Source organism: Bemisia tabaci, chromosome 8 (assembly GCF_918797505.1).
Source record: "Bemisia tabaci chromosome 8, PGI_BMITA_v3".
Lineage (NCBI taxonomy): Eukaryota > Metazoa > Arthropoda > Insecta > Hemiptera > Aleyrodidae > Bemisia > Bemisia tabaci.
The window spans coordinates 19,488,248-19,509,414 of NC_092800.1; the positions used below are offsets into that span (position 1 = coordinate 19,488,248).

Here is a 21,167-nt window from a genome sequence, read left to right on the forward strand (position 1 = left end):
GCATAGAGCTGGAGCATGGTGAGCTCACGCCTTACGCCATCGCGCCTTCAAATTTGCAGACGCAACACGGGCATCCATCAAGCACGAATAGTTGTATCTCTGCGCCGTCATGCACGCGCGTACGCGCGTCCATTGCTCTGATTCCGTATTGTGTTTGCTTCCGTGTATCTTATTTGCAGTGATACTTCGAGAGCTACTTGAGTGACCCAGCCGAAGATAGGAGAGACTTGAGCAGGCCTCGTTTTTTAAATTTTTTCTCGAATCTTAGCGACATCTTGTTGGCAGCTAAGAGCAACGTGTTGCACGTTTCCGCCTTGCGCCATCGCGCCTTCAAATTTTCAGACGCAACACGGACATCCATCAAGCACGAATAGTTGGATCTCTGCGCCGTCAACAACGCGCGTTCCAACCTTTGCTCTATTTCCATGTTGTGTTGTTTCCGTTTGTCTTTCGTTATGGTGTTTCTAGAGCTATACATGAGCAACCCAGCTGAAGTTAGGAGCTACGTCATAAGGCCTCAAATAATAACTTTAATTGACTGAATCAGAGGCTATTAACTCGATATAATATCGAACCCTTGATTCAAATGTAAACAAACACAGAACCTTGTCTCTGATTCGCGCCCTTTGCACCATGGTGGTAAAATGCGTCCCAGTGTTTCTTACAATCGAAAGTTTTCTTGTTTAATGAGTCTTTAATTGATTTATGATAGATCAATGACAAAATATTAAATTAACACAATTAACTCATGAAGAATTCGCACATGAGGTTATAACGGTTCGTGTTGGTTTGAACCAAGAGTTCAATATTACATCGAATGAAGTAGTCACTAAATGGGTCCATTGAAACGTGTAGGTGATGGAGTTGGGCGGTTTTCGAAACACACCCGATTAAATATTTCCTGGAGGCACATAACGGCAACGCTGGCGGGCGTCTCGGAGTTGCAGTCCGTCCCGCCTGCAGATCGGCGGGTATGCAACACGGCGGGGCGATGCGATGGAGTGAAATATTTGAACAGTACCTGACCATGTGCCCGTTGCACTGCCATCCCTCGAGTTGCGCTCAATTTTATTTACGGGTTAGTTGCCGTGGGCTTTGTCACGCTGCGTCCCGCGTCCCCCCCCCCCCCGCACAGTGGATCGAGTCAATTAGAGAGATCGGACATGCCATTTTTTACTAAAACTGCAAATTTAGCTGTTTATCTCGTCACATTTTGAATTTCAAGGGGTGCAACTAGAAGAAAATTTTACGAGGAAACTAATGAAACCACTTTTAAAATCTCAAATTTTTGTATGAACGGAGTTATAAGCTTCTACAATTTCCAAATTTTGTCCGACTTCTCCCATTGACTCGACCCATTGTGCGCGTCATCGCGTCGTCGGCGTGGATTCCAAGCTGCGAGCTTCGCACGGCATGCCCAACCCCGACCGCAGTCGCTGGGACAGACTCAGGTCCGGCTGGAGACTCAACGCTCTCCTCAAAAGCTCGCCCCGCAGCCGAGGTAATTTTCAACCCTGAACATCTGAGCAAAGACGAAATATTTCCTCATATTCCGCGCATGGGTGGCTTTTGTGATGTCGCTGCTCTTCTGACGTAAGGGCTAGAGTCCCTTCATAGAGTGAGTTGAGACAATGCGACTTATGGATGTCACAAACAGTGATCGAAACTCACAGGCGCCAACGCGCCAAATGCGCCTAAAAGATCAGTCATGGCGCCTAAAAAATGAAAGCTCTGCGCCAACTTGGCCCCTAAAAATTCCCCCCCCCCCCAAAAAAAAAGGAAAAAATCCTACTTTTTCTGTTTGGTGATTTTTCGAAATTCCGCCTCAAGTTACAGCAACTAGTTCTGTAACTAAAACATATTGCGTCTAACTTGTCTCTAAATGCGCCGTGATGAGGCAAAAAGTCAATTTGGCTCCTAAAAAAGCTCCAGCTTCGTTGAAAAATTTCTGCGTAAAAAAATAAAATGGCGGCGGAAACTTTTAAACGTCGCATAGCGCTTGATATACTTTGGCCGGAAAATGACGACATGTGCAATCACGCGTTCTCACGCAATTTTCTCGAAGATGCAAGACTTTCAAATTAATATTTTAAGAGAACATCTTCTGCACTTTTTAGGAAAACTTTGTATTTTTAATATCACCCCTTCCCTTCCTCCAGCACACGTTTCCGTGAAATTGGGGCATATATAGACTTATTTTTTTGGTTGGATTTGTTTGAAAATTTCACCGAATTTTATCGGCAGCAGAAAGTAAATTCAGTGAAATTTTCGGAAAGCTTTGTTGAACAATTTCTCTGTAAAAAAATAAAATGGTGGCGGAAACTTTTAAACGCCACATAGCGCTTGATATACTTTGGCCGGAAGGTGACGATATGTGCAGTCATGGACTCTCACGCAATTATCTCGAAGATGCGAGACTTTCAAATAAATATTTTAGAGGAACTGCATTTTTCGGAAATTTTTTTCTGTACTTTTCAGGAAAACTTTGTATTTCTAATATCACCCTCCCCTTGCTCCAGCACACGTTTCCGTGAAACTGGGGCATATATCACTAGAACATACTCTTCTCCTCCCCGCCTGCCTGGATATCACTTTCGAAACCAGTGGAGTCGCGGAACTATTAATAGGATTCATAAATATTGCATAGGGAATCGGCGAAGGCGAGTGATTTAAGCGACTGCACGGCGCTCTGCGACGGCACTCGGAGCCACGCCATCCCTTAACCTACAAAAAGCACGAGACAGACATTGACACAACGGGCAGACATTGAAATAACGGGCCAGACATTGGAACAACTCCCGGGGCCCGAGCCCCATGCACGTGTCCCGCTCTCACCTCAGTCGACTTTTTTTCGCAGACGATTCGCTGGTTCCCGCTGTTTTGCGCTCGTGTTATGAGGCTTTCGTTCGTGGTTTACCGAAACCGGTCGGTCTGCTTTTCGGACGTTTTGGTGCGTGTGTTGTTGAGATAGAAACTTGGATTGTTTGTTTGGACTTGTTGTGGTGCATGAGGTTCGTATAAATAATTTTCTGGGAATTGCAAAAACTTGCAGGCCGGTAAACAATAACGATTTAACTAGTATTTTATTTTCAATTAATTCTTACAAGGTAGTAAAGGAACCACTACCCTGAACACAAAAAAAACATGAAAAAGAACAAAGGCATTAGGAATCTACTTCAATCCAAGTTATGAAGAAAATTACAGGTCTGCTTAACTTGACACACCAGGTAATTCAATTTGCGACGTTCGAGAATTCTTACCACAATTTACCCTTTGAAAGGATAGCATGAGTATACCAGAATAACATAAGATTGTTGACAAAGTGGCATATTGATGTCAATATAATACTAAAAGCCGTGAATGGTAATTGAAAATTGCAATGCTCATAAAAAAGTATTCCATCGATGAATGAGACGTCTGCATCACAAGTAGCTCGCCATGAGAAATTTGTAATCAAATTTTCGGGAAAGCGAGTATGAGTGATCATGTTCAGATAATAATCTCCCTCCGGATTATGTTGCGAATAGGTACAACATACTGGAAGACAATTAATTTGAGCTTGAAATTTCGCCGCTATTTTATAAAAAGTAATATTAATTATTATTAAGTATTATTAATTATTATTAATTATTTTTTTTTAAAAAAATGATCATTTGCAATATCTACCTCATACGTGAAAGTCATTCGTTTTCGACAACAAGAAGATGTCGTAAAGCTTCTAAGTCGTTTTGAACTTCGAGAATTACTAATGTAAGGCACATCACTTTTCCATGCGTGGTGATGGTTGTGAGCATAATTCTTTAAGCAAATGGTGGCTACTCAATTACTTATTGTACCATTATACACCGGGTCAAATGAAAAGGAAGAGGCCTTTTTGTTAATATGTGCGCATCGCTTACATTGAAGCGAAAAATGTGTGGAAAAATGATTCAAATCTGCCTCTGAGAAATTATGCTTTTTTGTTCTATGACATTTTGAATACAAACTCTTTTATTTTGACGACCAAATTCGATCGAGATAATACTCGCGCCCAGCATATGGGACTTGAAATGTCAATTTGGTGCTCGCATGATAACTATTCTCAGTTTTGATTTGTGCCAGATACAGCGGTTTTTCTCGATTCGGCAGCGAAAAACAATACGGTTCATAATACAAAATCTGAAGGTATGTGCTGTAAGGCGCGTGATACCACTATTCGACCTTCTAGGAGCTCGGTGTGCCTATTCAATTCATTGAAGGCGTTTTATTCGCCGTCGCTACGCGTGAACCTCCGATGAACTAGCATGCTAAAAAGGTAGATTCTCATTTGAAACGGTTTCAATGACCTTTTTGCATAAGATGTCTAATGCGATGCCACTCTGCGTGAGTGGGTAGTACTAAATCTACACGTTGTCAAATTTTCTGGAAGAAATTATGCATATCTTGGAAAACTAATGTTTTTAATTTTTAAACTTTACGGAGGATAACTTTAAGGAAAATATTTAAATTAAGGAATCATATCTGATTTGTATTCTAACTGCAAAAAATCACTCTAACAGACGTGCTAAGAAAAAACAACGAATGAACATTCAACAGTTGCCAAATTCCCTCCAATAAATTGTTCATTTTTTAGGAAGGCTTATCATATTTTTCGTTATACACTAGTGATTCTATTTCTGATTAGTTTGGCCATCTCCAGGCTTCATATGGCTGTCAATGATGCAGAAACATATTAACCGTTGCATGCAGATGCTTTAAAAAGACGGAAAACGATGTTGCTTTCGACTGTATCGCCATGAAATTTACTGAAATTACATCGTTAGGTAGCCATAGTTACTCGGTTTTGAGTCTAACTTTGTACATTAAATCCGAAGAAATATTCTCAACTTTAACGTTTACTGTTGGCAATGTTAGCAGCAAGGAAAGGACAGCAGGTTACACCCGTCGAAGGTCGGCAAAAAACCCCTCCTATCTAGAGTCGCCGCCATTTTTCTGGTGCCTTTGGGTCTCCATAAGACTTAGTGTCGTAGTGTATCATGCATTTCTCCATTATGCTTATTCTGTCTTCTTGACAAGAGCAAATTGAAAATGATACATACGAACGTTTATGGAAACTCCAAGGCACCAGAAAAATGGCGGCGACTCTAGATAGGAGGGGTTTTTTGCAGCCCTTAATTCGCACCGGGGTAATTTCGCACCGTGCAACCCATGAAAAAGTACTCAACTTTTTGTCATCCACTCGAGTGTCTTTCGGCACTGGCTCCAGTCGTCGCTCCTCTGACGCAAGGGCGTATCTCTGTCTCCGAATGAGCTCTAGAAAGCATAGAGTTAAATTGAGCAGAGGTGTCACGTGGAAATTGAGATACGCCCTTGCGTCAGAGGGACAACGACGTAGTGTTAGAACTTTTTTAGAGGCAAGGACTACTTGCTACTTTCACATATGTACAAGTCGCTTTCATAGCCCCGTAGTGGATCGAGTGGCTGCAGGACATTTTGTCAACGATTTTTTGTCCGCGCACCTTTTTGTCCAGTAGTTTACGACCACATGTGAAATAAGCAACAGTGGCTTGGTCCAAGCGTTATATTTTAGTCGTTATGTAAAATTATATTGATAATATAGAAATGAGAAATTGAGAGAGGAGGAGGTGTTGTTATGGTTGCTTATTTTCTAATGAAATGTTATTACTTTCTCCTTTTGAATCATCTTTTTAAATTGTCATGGGTAATTATTTGGTTTTATTTCTTTCCTTAAAATATTGAATGTACAATATACCTTATATATGTATAGGTACTTTTTTGTATTTTTTTAATTTTTTCTTCACGAAATTATTACTTCATTTTGGAACCATTCATATTTTTAAAATGTGACAAATATTTGTAAAACCTTTTCCAAGCGACATTAATCTCAATGAGCCGCAGTTGTGCCGACAGAAACTGCAAAAATGAATAAAAGAGGAAAAAAACCAAGAAGTACGCAATCTTTAGTTTTAACCCATTTGTACATCGATCTTTTAGAGTCAAATACGTCAACTGTTGAGCGTTTGGTTGCGCGTACACCTCGCTGCAGCACAATAAAAGCACAAAATGTAAAAGAAAAAATTAAAGTGCTTTGGAAATCATTTTTGACACGGAACCACAAATATTTAAAAAACACACATTATATTATTATTCTCCTTTGATAAATTGATACATATTTTGTTACCATCAATTTAAATGAGAATAATCAATGCAGAGGGTGCTAACATTTCAAAATCATGAGTTAAAAAACGCTAAACATTAAAGCCTGACAGAGCGGAGCGGCGCGTGCTGCCAGCGCGAGAGGCTCACTGGCGCCTACAAACCTAAGTGGATACTTCAAGCATTGCGCAATGCGTGAAGTATCCACTTAGGTTTGTAGGCGCCAGTGAGCCTCTCGCGCTGGCAGCACGCGCCGCTCCGCTCTGTCAGGCTTTAATGTTTAGCGTTTTTTAACTCATGATTTTGAAATGTTAGCACACTCTGCATTGATTATTCTCATTTAAATTGATGGTAAAAAAATTCATCCATTCATCACTCTGTTCTATAGTGGTATTGGTTGTGGGGGGGGGGGGGGGTCAGGTCCTTCTCCTCCCTATCATTCCGCTCATGCCCTTAGACTCATCACGAGGAGACTTTAAAAAACGTGCAAGATAGGTAACTCCTCCCATGCAAGTTGCCACACGCCTTAGTTAGAATCACGTGCATTTTTCAAACAAACTGACAGCCGCCGGAGTCCGGAATGTGTGTGTGGGAATTCCGTGTTGCTCGTTCGCCAAACTTTCCAAAGGTAAATAGTACGTGTAGGCGGGGGCGGGCGGGGGAGGCCTTAACCCAGGGGAAACGTCAATAAAGAATAATAAACAGTGCATCATAGTTGGATGAAGTGCTCTCCCGACGTGTTGTTCATTTCTTTCTGGAAGTTCCACATTCCACGCGTCTCGGTTTCTTCGAGTCTTCCGCGCCTGTGGTTTCGCTACTTTTCAGTGAATTTCCGTCGGTTGCAACCGATCATCATAATTAACACGCGTTGGAAGTTAATCCAATTGTTAGACACCCATAAATAAGTATAACTGTTGAGGAGAGTGTCGGGTCATTGAAGCTTGCCAAAATTGAGTCCAAACTATGGGAGCCAACCAAGTTTACCATCAGGGCTTTTAAAAACCGCGTGCTATCATTCTGAGGTGTTGTAAGAACTATGCAATATAAGATATCTTACTGAAAATCTACTGAAAAATTCTAATTTATCTCTTCTGGTTAATAACTTAAGATCTAAAGATCCATCAGATCCTACTTAAATTCTTAAAGACACTCAAACTCGAGAACTTGTTTCGTGCCTCTCAGCCGAGCTTGGTATATTCCACAATTTTCTAGATCTTGAATTGGAACACGTGATTTTGTGATAATACAAACGTTTTTTCGTCTTTTACCTGTCCAGTAGATTTTGTGTACCTTACGCTCCCGCTCGTTATAACAATTTAAACAGCGGATAATGAGGCTAATTTTCACATAAATACCGCCAAGACGTTTCGGCTGAAAACTCTGCCCTCCTCAGTTGGATAAAAACAGTGAACAATTGTAAAAATCAAAAAACGTAGTACTTGGCTGTACCTTTCAAAGCGAGAAAAATGTTGTTATGAAAGACACTTTTGATAAAACCCACGCTATTACATTAAACATTTTAAAATATTTGAGGTCTCTTAGCTTCGCCACGCCAAAGGGCAACCCAGGAATCCTTTTTAGAGTGTATTTCTAATTGATGGTGATAATAAAACTGAAAGTCTTGACGAGTAGGAAGCATTGGAAGCAAGTGAAGTAACTGTTTGAACCTTTTATGGGCTCTTGAGGATTGAAGCATCTACGTCTGTGCTCCTCGAGAATAGCATCTACTACAGTAATTGCTTTTTTGCGAAAGGAGGATGATAGAAACCCCAGCAATGCCGGTCGAGGTAACTGGCTCGGATGGCGATTCGAAAATCGTTATTACAGTCGATTTTTTGACCCCGCGTAGGAGGAAAATGCGTTCTCCAATCAGTAAGTTTCATTCAAAGTGGACGTTATTTCCGCACCATTTTCATTTTCATTTGCGTAGGTATACTTACACACTGGATGTCTCAGAAGATTATGAAGGTCACGAATGGTATAGTGCAACGAAAATATTAAATTACAGTCACAATGGACCATCAGAGAAGGTACGAATTTAAGTATTCTGATACATGATCCTAGTAAAAAGCTAGTTCCGTAAAAAAAAAAAAATTATTAAAAAAAAATGCAAGTGCCTAGAAGTATGTTGCATTATTACATTTACCAATGGAAACTAGGGATGTCACCAATTGGACCACGTTATTTGCTATTAGGAACTAATATTTCTGACTGTTCGATGAAAGTACCTATCTGCACGAGGAATCAAACGGCAAATGTGTAGTTCCTAAAATAAGCCAAAAATAGTAGCTCCTTATCGCAAAATAGAAGTCCTATACCTATTCTATATTCAGTCTATACTCAGTCTTTATATTGTAGTCCAATTGATTCAAAACTATTTTTTTCTGATGAAATACACGTGTTTAAATGGGGAACACGACTTCATGACGAGTGGAAATATGAGTACTTTAATTTTCCTCTTGCGTTTCCTAACCTCTATTTGAGGCAAGAAAATTCCCTCGTGCGAAGCCTCTGCGTGATAGAAACGTTCTATCATCCTATCCATTCCTCATACAGATATGCTTTTTCTGAAGCATCCCGATGTACAATTGTACACGGACTTATTTTGTACCAATATTTGCAATCGATCTACCTGACAAACTTCCGGTAAAGATGAATACCTACACCAAAAATAATGAGACTTCCACCCAACTAATTTTCAACCTCTAATAATTAGTACTGTGTTTCTTATGACTGAGCAATTCAAATTGCATGTAACCAATGCAAAATTAAAACGTTAATATCTTAGTTAGGAGTTGATTTCGGTAAAGTTTGATGCAAGAATTGTGTTCTGCGTGAAATTTTGACTAGGAAGCATGTATCAGAATGCTTAAATTCGTGCTTTGTCTAATGGTGCATTCAATCTGAAAAAGCGAATATAGAGAACTCTTCTAAACTTTCTCAGGAAAATATTTTATAGGGAGAAACGCGACAACGTTGGAATGCTCATACGGCGTCGACACACAACATGGGCTCCTTAGCCCCATTATTCGATGCCGCGATTATTCTAACGCGGGCTCGAATGATCAAGCCAAACACAGTGCGTCCGACGTTTGACGCATATTAGCGCCTGCAAGACTGGAGGAATACTTCACGTATTGCACCAAACAGTGCGGTTGGAATGACGCACGTATTAGCGCCTACACGACTGCATGGATACTTCTCGCATTGCGCCAAAAGCAGTGCAGTCGGTCAGTTGGCGTGAAACGCATTATTGGCACCTACGAGACTATAGACATGAAGCACTACTTAAGTGAATGCACAAGGTTAAGAAACATGTATCAGAATGCTAAAATTCGTACCTTGTCTAGTGGACAATTGGACCGCGTTAAACAGAAAGGAACCAAGCCACGTCAGCTATTGGCAAATTCAATCGGGCAATTTAAATTTTTACATGAAAACGGTTGTGCGGATTTTTGTGCAAATTTCTATGAATTTTCTCCATAATACAAAGCAAATTCCTTAACATTTTCAAAGGAATCCTCACAAACGTTCTCTCGTAAAAAATCAAATTCCCCTGTTAAATTTGACAATAGCTGATGTTGCTTGGTTCCTTTCTGTTTAACGCGGTCCAATTAGCAGTTTCGCAGCCGAAGCTTCAACTGAAATCAGTAAAAATCCAATTGATATTAGCAGAACTTTTTATTAAACGTTATTACAATAATGAGACTTCCAGGCAACTAATTTCCTTCCTCTAATAATGTTATATATTTTCAGAAACCGAGGTGACGTTCAGTCCGAGAAGAGAAAAACATGAGATGGAACTGCCCGAAAACTGTACTGACTCAGAGGCAAGACTTATCGAGAATACACAAAGTGAGCTCCTTGAATCCAACATCCATTAACCATACTCCAAACCCGAGGGTTTACTTTTTTATACAAGAGAAAAGCATTGCAATTGGACTACATTTTGCAATTAGGAACTATAAATTCCGGCCCGGTTTAAAAACAACGTATGTGCCATTAGTTTCCCTATGCACATAAGTGTTTTTTCAGATGAGCCAGAATTTATAGGTCCAAATTGCAAAATGTAGTCCAATTTATCTTTACAGTTTTAAATATATATAAAAATGTATAGAAATAATTTATATAATTATTAATTATAAACATTATTAAATATATAATTTAGATCTAAATATTTACTAATATATTTAACGAGAAAACATAATAATCATTACGTTTTGTAAATCTATCCATAGAGATATTCATCACATTGTGAAACCAAAGTTTAAGACTTTCAGAAGGAAGGGTGTTTGATTATCCTCTCAAAAAATACGAGTAGATTGAAGTAGGTAGGAAATTTGGAAAATAATACGACCGAAGTTCTATAGAATTATTATTTGACTTAAACTATTACCCAAGTAGCATTTTTCAACGAAAAAATCGCGATATGCTGATATTAAGTTGCGACTTTTTTACGATTTTTTGGCGATAAAATCGCTAGGATCATCAACATCTAAGCGATTATCCTCGATCTTGTCGGAATCTTATCTCTATAACATCGCGTTCCCTTAATTTAACTTATCGCGGTAAATCGCCATCGATAAAATCGCGTTTTATGGCAAATATTTGTGAAGATATCGCAATTTTTTTGCTATTTTTTATCCGATAATATCACACTAAATCGACGTCAATAAAATCGTGATGCATTCTCAACTCTTAGGGATCACTGCTACCTGGGTATGCACGTTTTAGCTTGTCTCTTTGCTCTTCTCTCTTATTCCTTATTCGTTTGTTTGTTTCACAGAAATTGAACTTTTATCCGAAATAAATGAGGTGCTTCATGAGCGGCAAAGAGTAGTGCAAAAACACAACGTTTTACTGCAGAAAGTAAACCAACTTCAAAACCAGGTACAAGAAGCCCACTTGAGGGTAAGATTTTTACCTCGTCAGCTTTTTCGCCTAAATTTTAAAAAAGAAAAAAAGGATCAAAACTGCACCTAGAGTCACTTTCAAACCGTCAAAAAATAACTAAAAACTGCCACTTTGTTTTGAACGGATATAGATTACTCAATTGAAGTTTTAGAAAAGGTTTGAGTTGAGATGAATCAAACCTAAAAATTTTAGGGGTGTAATCATATCGGCAAGGTAGTATCTTAATAAATCATGTGTTGGATAATTCGATGCACTGTTGATTTTGACTTTTTTCCACTGTCATAATTCCCTTTCAAAGTATACACATTTTTAGCCTCATAAAATGTATCTGTGGAATAGCTGTCTTATTTTAAGAATACAGTTCTGTTGAGAGGAGGCACATTTTTAAATTGTCAGCAATGACCATCGCATATGACAATTTTTTCACGGTCGAAGCGTATCAGTTTGAAATTTTCAAAACTTTGAGGGCTGCTTACTTTCTCAAGACCCCACAAAGAAAGTGTCAGCCTCTTATACATTTGAATACAGCTTAAGAAGTATTGTGATTAGGTATTTTAATTTCGTCTAAACTTAGCTGGGTGCATTTTTGATCCTACATTCTTCAAATTTACCAAGTATCTAAAGAAATGAAAAGTAAAGATTTTTGTCAGAGCTATACTTCAATACTCAGTCCAGTGTTGATTTCAGTGACACGACATTCGAAGCTATTAAGTCTAGGCGAAGAAAGAAATGGACGGAATTCTGCCAAACGGAACTATGTGCATTATGAAGTGAGCCCTGTTATGCATGTATTCTTATGGGTCTCAGGGTTCGTGTCTTAATGCACATAGTTCTGTTTGGCAGAAATACGTTCAAATGATGAAAAGGTGACGATAAAGGTGGGGTGGCGTGGAGATTAAAAGGTTGCGATCTTCATACAACCTACCTTTACTTAAATGCCAAGTAGTATACCTATTAAATAATCTCTATGTAATAATTTTATCTTAGCACAGTTAAGCAAATCGTCAGAGAGTGGAGGCAAAAGACGGATTTATCGCATAACTGGCAACTTCCTTGTCGTGCTAATCGCGGAGTGTCTCAATGATACATCATCTTGGGCTCCTTTTTAATATTTTTAGACCTGATGCCGTGATTCGATACAGTATTTGCATGCTGGCTAAGGAATTGCGATCGTGAGGGTTTTCCATTCGCTCCGCATTGGAGCCAATATGTTTCACGATTATTATTTCGGGCTTCCGTAAAATACGGATCAAGGCTTTCAATTACTTACAGTTTTAGGCTGCATTAAAACAACTGACGTGCGCCTGCCGGAAGGAGCTACTAAGGGTTTTTGCTGCATTCCGTGCACTCTAGTATCCTCGTTTTGCTACGCTTCAAGGAAGGAGACAAAACTTCCGTCCTAGTAAAAAGCAACTAAAGTTTTAACAAATACTTAGATCTTGGCTCCATTTTTTTTTCTTCTTCTTTTTTTCTTTTTTTTTAATATCGATTTATGAAAATTAAAAGGCTGTAAGTTGGCGAGAGATAAATTTTCCAGAACGAAGAATACGGTGATAAGATTTAATACTTGTGTAATGTGGTGTTCAGGGCATTGGCGGATCCTGCAAATTGGCAACATTGTTTTTTCTCCATTTACCCTTTGAAAAAAATGTATCGATTCTTGAAGGGGCCTGGTGCTCCGACAAGAATCGATTATTTCACATAGGTTTAAATGAAGGAAATCATGTGTTGCTAAATTGCTGGATTCGCCCCTGGTTTAAGGATTCGACGTTTCCCGGATAAAGAGATGAAAAATTTACTCAAACAAGTCAATTTTGTTTGAAAAGTATGTGTGTCATTTCTATCGATGAGGTTAATTTTCGCGTGTAATCGGAGGAAACATTATTGAAAGTATCAGTAGAAAATGCCGAACAGTTCCCTAGTAAAAATATCACTTGCAAGTTGGAAGATGAATGTTCTTTTTCGTCTAGGAAACGACACATCATGGCTGAATGTTTTTTTTTTTTTTTTTTGGTCACACTTAAATTTTGAAAAATGTTCTAGCGAAAACGGTTCCACGCAGTTTTACAAATATCACCTCCACAAATTGTTGACAATAAAATTTCTAAAAAGCGTACTACTTGGCAATGCCACAGCGATACTGTTTGGCTCATCCAAATTCAGAGGTGTTTCAATGGTCAACGTGATTGTACAAGCAACACGAGTACATTCACTTGAACGCAAAAATTTGAAGCGAGGGCTAGGCATTGAAATTAGGAAAACCAGAGCGCCTGCAATTTCGTGTGTATGCACTATTGCATCCAGACGTTGGCACTAAGAAAGTGAAGGCGCATTTATCGAGCTATAAGCGAGGGTAGAATATCTCATTCCATGCGATACTATAATCTTCCAGTGCACATTTAATTTGGCAGTGAAATGTCTGTCGATTTTAAAGTAAATATAACAATTTTTGACGACCTCAAAGCTTGTCACTACTGTCCCTGCAGTTTATTTAACATCCTCAGGCTCTGAAATAAATAGCAAGGGCAGTCCAAACAAACGTTCCGAAGTCGAGAAATCGTCACGCATGTTTTTAACGACCAAGATCGGACTAATCAGACTACTCTTTTTAATTTCAAGTATAAAACACTTAAGTAACAAAATATTTAGATTTGTATATTAATTTAAATATTCTATCTGATACCGGCACTTTGATTCAATATCCTAATTTCTTTCCAGATGATTGATTCATACTTAAATTTTCTTATTGTTCCTCTGTGAAGTTACAAGTGTGTTGACTGTTAGGTACAAAGCTTATGGGAGGAGAATATCAACAACTTAAAAGAGAAGAACCTAACGCTAGAAAAAGAACTAAAAGGGCTGAGAGATCAGATTGCCCAAGCTGTAGAGCAGCAGAGCAAAGGGCAGGTTTTCAAACTCAACGACCTAGCTCATGAGTCTTCCACTAGGCACAAGGCTGACGTTCCTTCCAGAAAGGTGAGAATTTCTTCGGACTTTTGAATGGGATAAGCACTCATAAGGTGCTTATGCTAAAATTTCAGAGGTTAACCATTGTGAAAGTTTACGAAATTTAGAGAATGAAATGTAATTGATTGAGAGTGTAAAAAATAAACTTTCGGATGCAAACTAGCGTGGTGGTATTAATGGAAAAAATGGTAAAATGGTACCTTTTTAGTAAAATTTTCTAGTTTAATTAATTTAATAATTTGTTTAACTTTTTAATATTTACATATAACATGAATATGTATAATCAATGCATATTAAATCTGATGATTAATATATAAGTATAAATATTTCAATCTTAATGCTTTCCTGCATAATTTTTGTTCAATTGAGTTTTAGCTTACCTTCTGATGTTAAATTTTAGGTATTACCCATGCCATCTTCAACTGCTTATTTCGAACGGTGATGTTCAACAGAGAAACTTGGTATTTGAAAGATTTAATCAGTTTTTGCATGGACATCTAAAAGCAGAAACCGATTTTGCTGCACGATTCTGGAACGAGATGTAACCGGCCAATTTTCATTGCTCACTTATTGCGGAGAGACTATAGTCGATTTGTGAAGCTTTCAAACCATAAATCATCATATCGGCGTTTGGAAATTTCCACTCATACTTAATTTTTTCATAAGAATACTGGTCGACATTTTTGCGCGAAATCTTTAGGGGATATTCTTGGAACGACGTAAAGCGATTAAATACATTTTTTTTTTTTTGCAAAAACGTTGATCGACCTTCCACAGAAAAATAAAATGTGATTATAGATTCGCAACATGGCAAACCGAGATACTTGTTTTGGTATTTGCACTATCGCAATGTTCAAAGACGAAACGTGATTGGGAAAGGCCTGAGGATCTTCTCAAAGCTACTGAGAGAGCTGAAAACCTGCGTGAAGGGCTTCCAAATCTCAAAAGATCAAATGAGGAAGACGATTTAAGCGGTTTTTCGGCGCCAACGCTCCGAGGACTCAATTTAACTTTCCTTAATTAATTGCCTTTTCTTTGCTATTGTACTTTCAGGCTAATTATAAAATAATCGCCAGTCGTCTCCAAGACGAAATCAAAGTCCTGAGAACACGTCTCAATAAAACGAAATTGAAGTTACTCTCTGAAATGAAGGTACGTTTAATCAGATTCCGTTTTTCTCTCTCCGTTTCTAAAATTATCTATAGATGGCCTAACCAAGCGAAACGAACATTACAAATAAGAAAAGACAGGTTTGGAGAAGTTTATCCTCTTAATAAATTGTAAAATAGACAAAATCAATTCGTTTTCGTTTCGGTTTAGTAGTAAATATTAGACCGCATTGTGGTTAGGAAACCAGGTCGGATTAAATTTAGACTCCTTCAAACCTCGAGCAGATAACTCCTCGAGCTTGACGGAAGTAATTTTGCCTATATTCTGAATTGAAGGCGACTTACGGCGAATGCGATGCACTGCGCGGAGACAGCTTTAAACTCCAATAGATTATTTTGAGTTGCTATAATTGCACTAGGAATTGATTGGATTTCATTTGTCAATTCAATTTTCCATAAATTCAAAAACTTGATGGTATCTTCGAAAACAATTTAGGTAAAGAAACAGCTGCTTCACAAAAATAGGTGCCTCGTTCGAATTCTCCGATAGTTTTGTCATCTGAAAATGTCTTCTGCGTCCAGCAACGACATGTTTTTGAAGATATACTAAAATTGAATAGTTTAGACACAAATCGCTAGTCATGTTTCCTGAATAAGTTCGTTTTGATAAGCAAAATCTGCCGTCGTGCGACTTGTAAAAATTGGGTAAATTAAAAATTAATTTATCTAGAAATAGTGCGTCTCTGTTTGTGTAATTTACACGGTTTGAATTATTTCTGTAAATTTATGGACAAAATAATGTACCTAATCAAGGGTAGCACACTGTTCTTGCTCATTTCATGGTTAAGTAGTTGGTAGATATCATTTTTTTTTTTTTTTAAACCGTACGTTAATCTTTCTTGATGAGTTTTTGGTCCAAAAGCTCATCGTCCAAAAGTCTTGGATGATTTCCCAAAAACAGGCGATCAACCTGTCTTTTTTTTGTCTTTTTTTTTATTCTTTCTGCTAAAATAATAACTTTTTGCGAAAAACTGACCCATTACGTTTAAGAAGGGCACTTGTCAGTTTTTTCTTCCGAAAGAATAATATAAAAATTGCTATGCCTGTTATCTTCCAGAGGAAAGAAGAGGTGGAGAAAGAGGTTCGAATCCTCCGGTCGAGCATGTCGAAAAGAAGCAACAGTGCATCCTCTCTACACAGCCCGACGCCAGAGGAGCAAAACTCATTGGAAACATGACGCCCAATCTCGATCAACCTCATCCTCTATTGAATTTCAGACAATTTAACGGGAAACGGAAAAGCCAAATTTACTTTCGCTCCTCCCCTCATGTTATGTTGTTCGTGTGACCCGACGATTTCAACTTATGCATGCACACTGAAAAATAAAAATCTTAAATTTGCCGCCAAGACACTTTTGTATCTTGATTCAAGCTGATTTTTATTCTAGGAACAAGGATAAAAAAAGCTTAGGTTAAGCACAAAAGTAGCTTAAATTAAGCAGAAACATTCTTGGTTCAAGAAAAAATATTTCTTGGCGGCAAATTTAAGCTCCTGTTTTTTAGTGCACGCTAGGAGAGAGGAGAAGCGTTGTGCCGCTCAAATCGATGATAAAACTTAGAGTTGTCTCATTCCCAAATAGCACAATGCAACGGATATACTGAAATTATTTTGCAATTTAATGCAATAAAATTGCAATATTGTCACGTCATTTGGCCAGTAAATGCCAATTTTAAAAGATCAATGAAATAAATGATCAGATACCAACAGGGTCGGATTTACCTACATGCCGCCCATGGACCGCCTGTATTTTGCCGCCCCTTCTCATTCGTTTTGAAACATCGATACAAACCATCAAGTGAACGTGCCGGAGGAGGAGGGGTGCATAAGACGTGTTTACTCGTGTTGAGCACATTTTTTGTGAAAACCCTGTAACACTAGCAAAAGTTCACGGAACTTTGCGCGAAAATTAAGTTCCGTAAACCTATCTCTGTGTCGACGAGGCATTTAATTTATAGGAAAAGAACGAAAAAATTATGAAACAATAAATTTGAATGTGGTTTAAAGATTTTAATTTCCGCCACCGCGTCTACCGCACTGTGTTTGGTGCAATGCGTGAAGTATTCATGCAGTCTTGTAGGCGCTATGCGTTTCCCGCCGACCGCTGCTGACCGCGCTACGTTTGGCACAATGTGTGAAGTATTCATGGAGTCTTGTAGGCGCTCATACGTGTATCATGCTGACCGGCGCGCCGAGGGCTTCTCCTTTCCATCTCAAGTCCTCGTCATCATTGCTCTTTGCGCCCCCCCCCCCCCCGCTCCAGGCCAAATTGCGTGCTTGGTTTCTCTCTCAACTAGACTAATGAAAGGATCTGTCTCCTGTATCACCGAAAGACGAACAAATTAGAAATTACTATACTTTAACTCTCAGGAAATGAGAGGTTTTGCGCCTTTTCTCGTTTGTGATGTTTTTTCTGAATCAGATTTTTTTCTTGATACCTACATTTGAAAAAATTACAACATTTGCCGCCCCCTAAATTCACCGCCATGGCCGCGGCCCATGTGGCCACCCCCTAAATCCGTCCCTGGATACCTAAATCATCTCCATATGTGAGAAAGGTCGGCGATCTGCGATGCAAAAAAATATTGCAAGCGACTTCAATTTCATTGTGATGAAGTTCATAAAGATAAATATATTCATATATAATATTCTTTGAAAATTTCTAAGAAATGATATTTTTTATACTAAAGGACTACATTGTAAGAATGACTAATTTTTTGACTAGACACTGAAAAAAAAGTAGTTAGCGTTGAGAACTAATTTGGTTGGTTCTCGCCAAGTAGAATCAAAATTAGGCTTCAGAACTAATTTATTGTACTGAAGCACCAATCAATTCGCTTCATACGCTGACTTGACTTTACTAGAGCGCGAACCAGAATTGGAAAACAGCACTAGCTGTAAAATTAGCGCTGTGGTAAGACAAATTCACCTTCGGGTCAAACTAATTCGCCCTCAACACTAACTGCCACATTGTCCGTTACATTTATTTAGTTTCGAAAAAGTGGCGTCGGTACAACAGCCTCAATCGCGTCAGCTCGTGAAAATCAATTAAAATGTGAAATTTCGGGCTCGTTTGACAATGTAAATACTCCCGGTATGATTTATAGTGTCCTCTCTTTCTTGAAAACGTTCGAAAGCAACATAAATAAACCTGTTAAGGTTAGAAATCGTCTGTTCAATTCAAAACGTAAACAAGCATGATATTCGTTGGAGTCGTCAATCTTCTATATTAAATTGCGATTAAAGCGTTCCGCGTTCAGTTTATATTTTTACGAAAATCTGTGAACTTACTGCTTACTTCTATAGTTCGTGTTCTCCCGTAATTTCAAAAGAATATCTCAAGTGTTCGGACGCCGACATCGGTTGGTCCAGTGGTTAGCGCAACTGATCACAGACCTAGATGTCCCGGGTTCGAATCCCGGCCTCGGTGGCAAGATTTGATGGTCTCAGATCTTGTCACCGTGGAGTGGCATGGATGTTTCTCTTCGTTCTTCCTTCGTTTCTTCCTTTGTACTTCTGTTTCTACTGTTGTTGTAATCTTCCCATCATTTAGCGGTGGCTGTTTGTCTACACGACTAAGGCCAATGAACTATACCTAGAGTGCGCAAGCTCTCAAAAAAAAAAAAAAAAAAAAAAAAAAAAAAAAAAAACTTCTTTTCCTGAAAGTATTGTCCAGTTATCATTCGCTAAGCCGTTTTCTCCTCTCTCAGTTTTGAGGTTAGGTTGACCCAACCCTACCGAATGCGAATTAGAGTAGCGGAATTAGTTTCCAGCACTAATAGTGGTTAGTGTACAGAAACCAAAAATCATGTGTGTCCAAATCACACAATTTGAGTTAGTGTATAGAAACCATTTTTAGTCATCTGACGCTAACTCATTTTTTTCAGTGGGAACAGACAATATAGATTAAGATTGCATTGTAAAGCGATGGTCAGGTTTCCTGAAAGATGGAAAAACGTTAGGGCTCCTCGTAAGGGAGCGGAAAAAATATAATAATTTTTTTGGGGGTTATCATAAAAAATTGAGAGAGAGAGCAGAAAAGGCGACAAAATGCCCAAAAATTAAGGGAGGGTGTTGTAAAAGGACTTAAAAATAATTTATGTGGCACCGTCGCATCGTCGCATCTACGCTTCGACTGGATTGCAAGCGTCATTTCCTCTTAAGCGTCAGCAAAATTCCTCTAACTGCGAAGCAGCTCAAAGCGTGTAGGCTTTACTTTAGTTCTGTATACGCGGCCTCGCTCGAACGCTATGTTTATTCAATAAAAACCTCGTCTCTTGCCCCTTTAATCAGCGAATAGACGCCATACTCAGGACTCCGGCATAATGGCGATAATTTTAACATGTAATTGCGATTATTTGCAATCTGTGCTATTTGGTTTTGGAGGCGTTTCACAATTGTCCCATGTCTCATTTTAATATTATGAGGGACTGCCAGTGTAAATCGTGTGTAATCGTAGTGTAAATATTGTAAAGCTATCAATAAAATAATTTCCATGTGTGAAAAAGGTAGACGATCTGCGATGCAAAAAATAATGCAACCTGTTTCAATTTTATTTCAACAAGAAGAGCTCCTTCAATCAGTGAATAGTCAACATACACAACATTCCGGCACGATGGCATATTTTTACCATGGTATTGCAATTAATTGCAACCAAATTAGATTCGGTCCTGCGGACTCGTGGAGGTTTTCCGACCAGAAAGTCGAACTTCTCGGGAGATTTCCAAGCGAACTCGTTTGGTATCAGCCCGATTGCAGAACTTCTGGTTTTGACCCCAAAATTTTGGTCCATTTTTCTGTTGATTATTCTCAATTTTGGCCGGGGAAAAAAGTTTCGAGATTAGTGTCAAATCCTACGTTATTGGAGGCGCAGAATTGATTGCACCTGGTCTGGAAGCTCCTCGTGGCTTTCCAAGCCGAGAAGCGATTGCTTTTGACCGTCTTCGAAGATTCACCCACTTATCAAACAGTTGTGAGCTCCAATAAACTCTTGGAGCATTTTAAACCGATAAATCGAACTCAGCTGCTCATTTCTAATGGGATTAGCTCCATTTCATCCCGATCGAAGAACTTTCGATTTTGACCCCGAAAATTAGCTTTTTCGTCCAAATCAGTCCCAAACTTCCGAACAAAACTTTATGATGAAAAGATACTCCCTGGAAAGTTTTCGTTTAAGTTCAAAGCTCATTCTGGCAATGCAACATTGCATAATTTTTATTTTTTACTCCTAAAAATGCTAATGTTTTGATATCGTTCTATTTATTTATTTTAATTTTCTGGGGTCATATTTCATCGGTTTATATTATGTTTGGAGATTAAGACTGTGGCTGACATTGTGACCTAGCTATCATATTCGTGATAGAGCGTTACAAAATTTACGCGCAAGGAGTTCCAAACCAGTCGTGCCAGGCTTGGCTGCCGCGGCGGAAAAATGCGTTTGAAGATCCAAAAGTTACCAAATTTATTCGGATAAAACATTATTTTTTGGAAAATTAGGAATACACTTTCTTGGAATTTGCAGAATTACAAAGCAGAATGCATTGGGCAGAAGACTCCTGAAAATTTAAAAATATGAGCTCACACGTTTCCCAGGAAATTCGTAACTGATCGGAGGAAATTTGGCAACGCTCAAGAGTTCATGCGGCCCTTTTTCCTTAACGCTCCAATATTGATATCCAGCGCAGGACAATGATATTGGTAATGACTCCTTGATACGACTACATAGAGTGCATAAATCGTGATGTAAGTGGGGGAGCTGGCGCCACTTTTAGGCATTTTCCAGGTCTCGAATTCCGAGACTCCTGTGTGACGCCGAGTCACTTTTTCGATACATAATCGATTGTCTTCGGGGGACCCGGCCGTCCGATGTAAACATATAAGATAGGAATTACTACGTATTCCACACTGCCATTTTGGATCGAACATGTATCGAAAAAGTGACCCAAGCTCGACGCACACCGGGCT

At 38.8% G+C, this 21,167-nt stretch overlaps 1 protein-coding gene across 5 annotated transcripts; it reads left to right on the forward strand.

Moving 5' to 3' along the window:
- LOC109044435 (uncharacterized) lies at nucleotides 1–19,738 on the forward strand. Of its 5 annotated transcripts, none has more exons than XM_019062154.2 (6): nucleotides 1–1,501; nucleotides 9,913–10,011; nucleotides 10,943–11,067; nucleotides 13,855–14,046; nucleotides 15,091–15,189; nucleotides 16,264–19,738. In XM_019062154.2, exons 1-6 carry the CDS (start codon nucleotides 1,414–1,416, stop codon nucleotides 16,381–16,383), a joined length of 723 nt encoding a protein of 240 aa, XP_018917699.1. In that variant the 5' UTR covers nucleotides 1–1,413; the 3' UTR covers nucleotides 16,384–19,738. The 5 variants fall into 5 exon arrangements, with proteins under 5 accessions (XP_018917699.1, XP_018917700.1, XP_018917701.1 ...); XM_019062155.2 differs by lacking the exon at nucleotides 1–1,501 and adding an exon at nucleotides 2,737–3,011; XM_019062156.2 differs by lacking the exon at nucleotides 1–1,501 and adding an exon at nucleotides 3,018–3,227.
- Nucleotides 19,739–21,167: the final 1,429 nt, after the last annotated feature.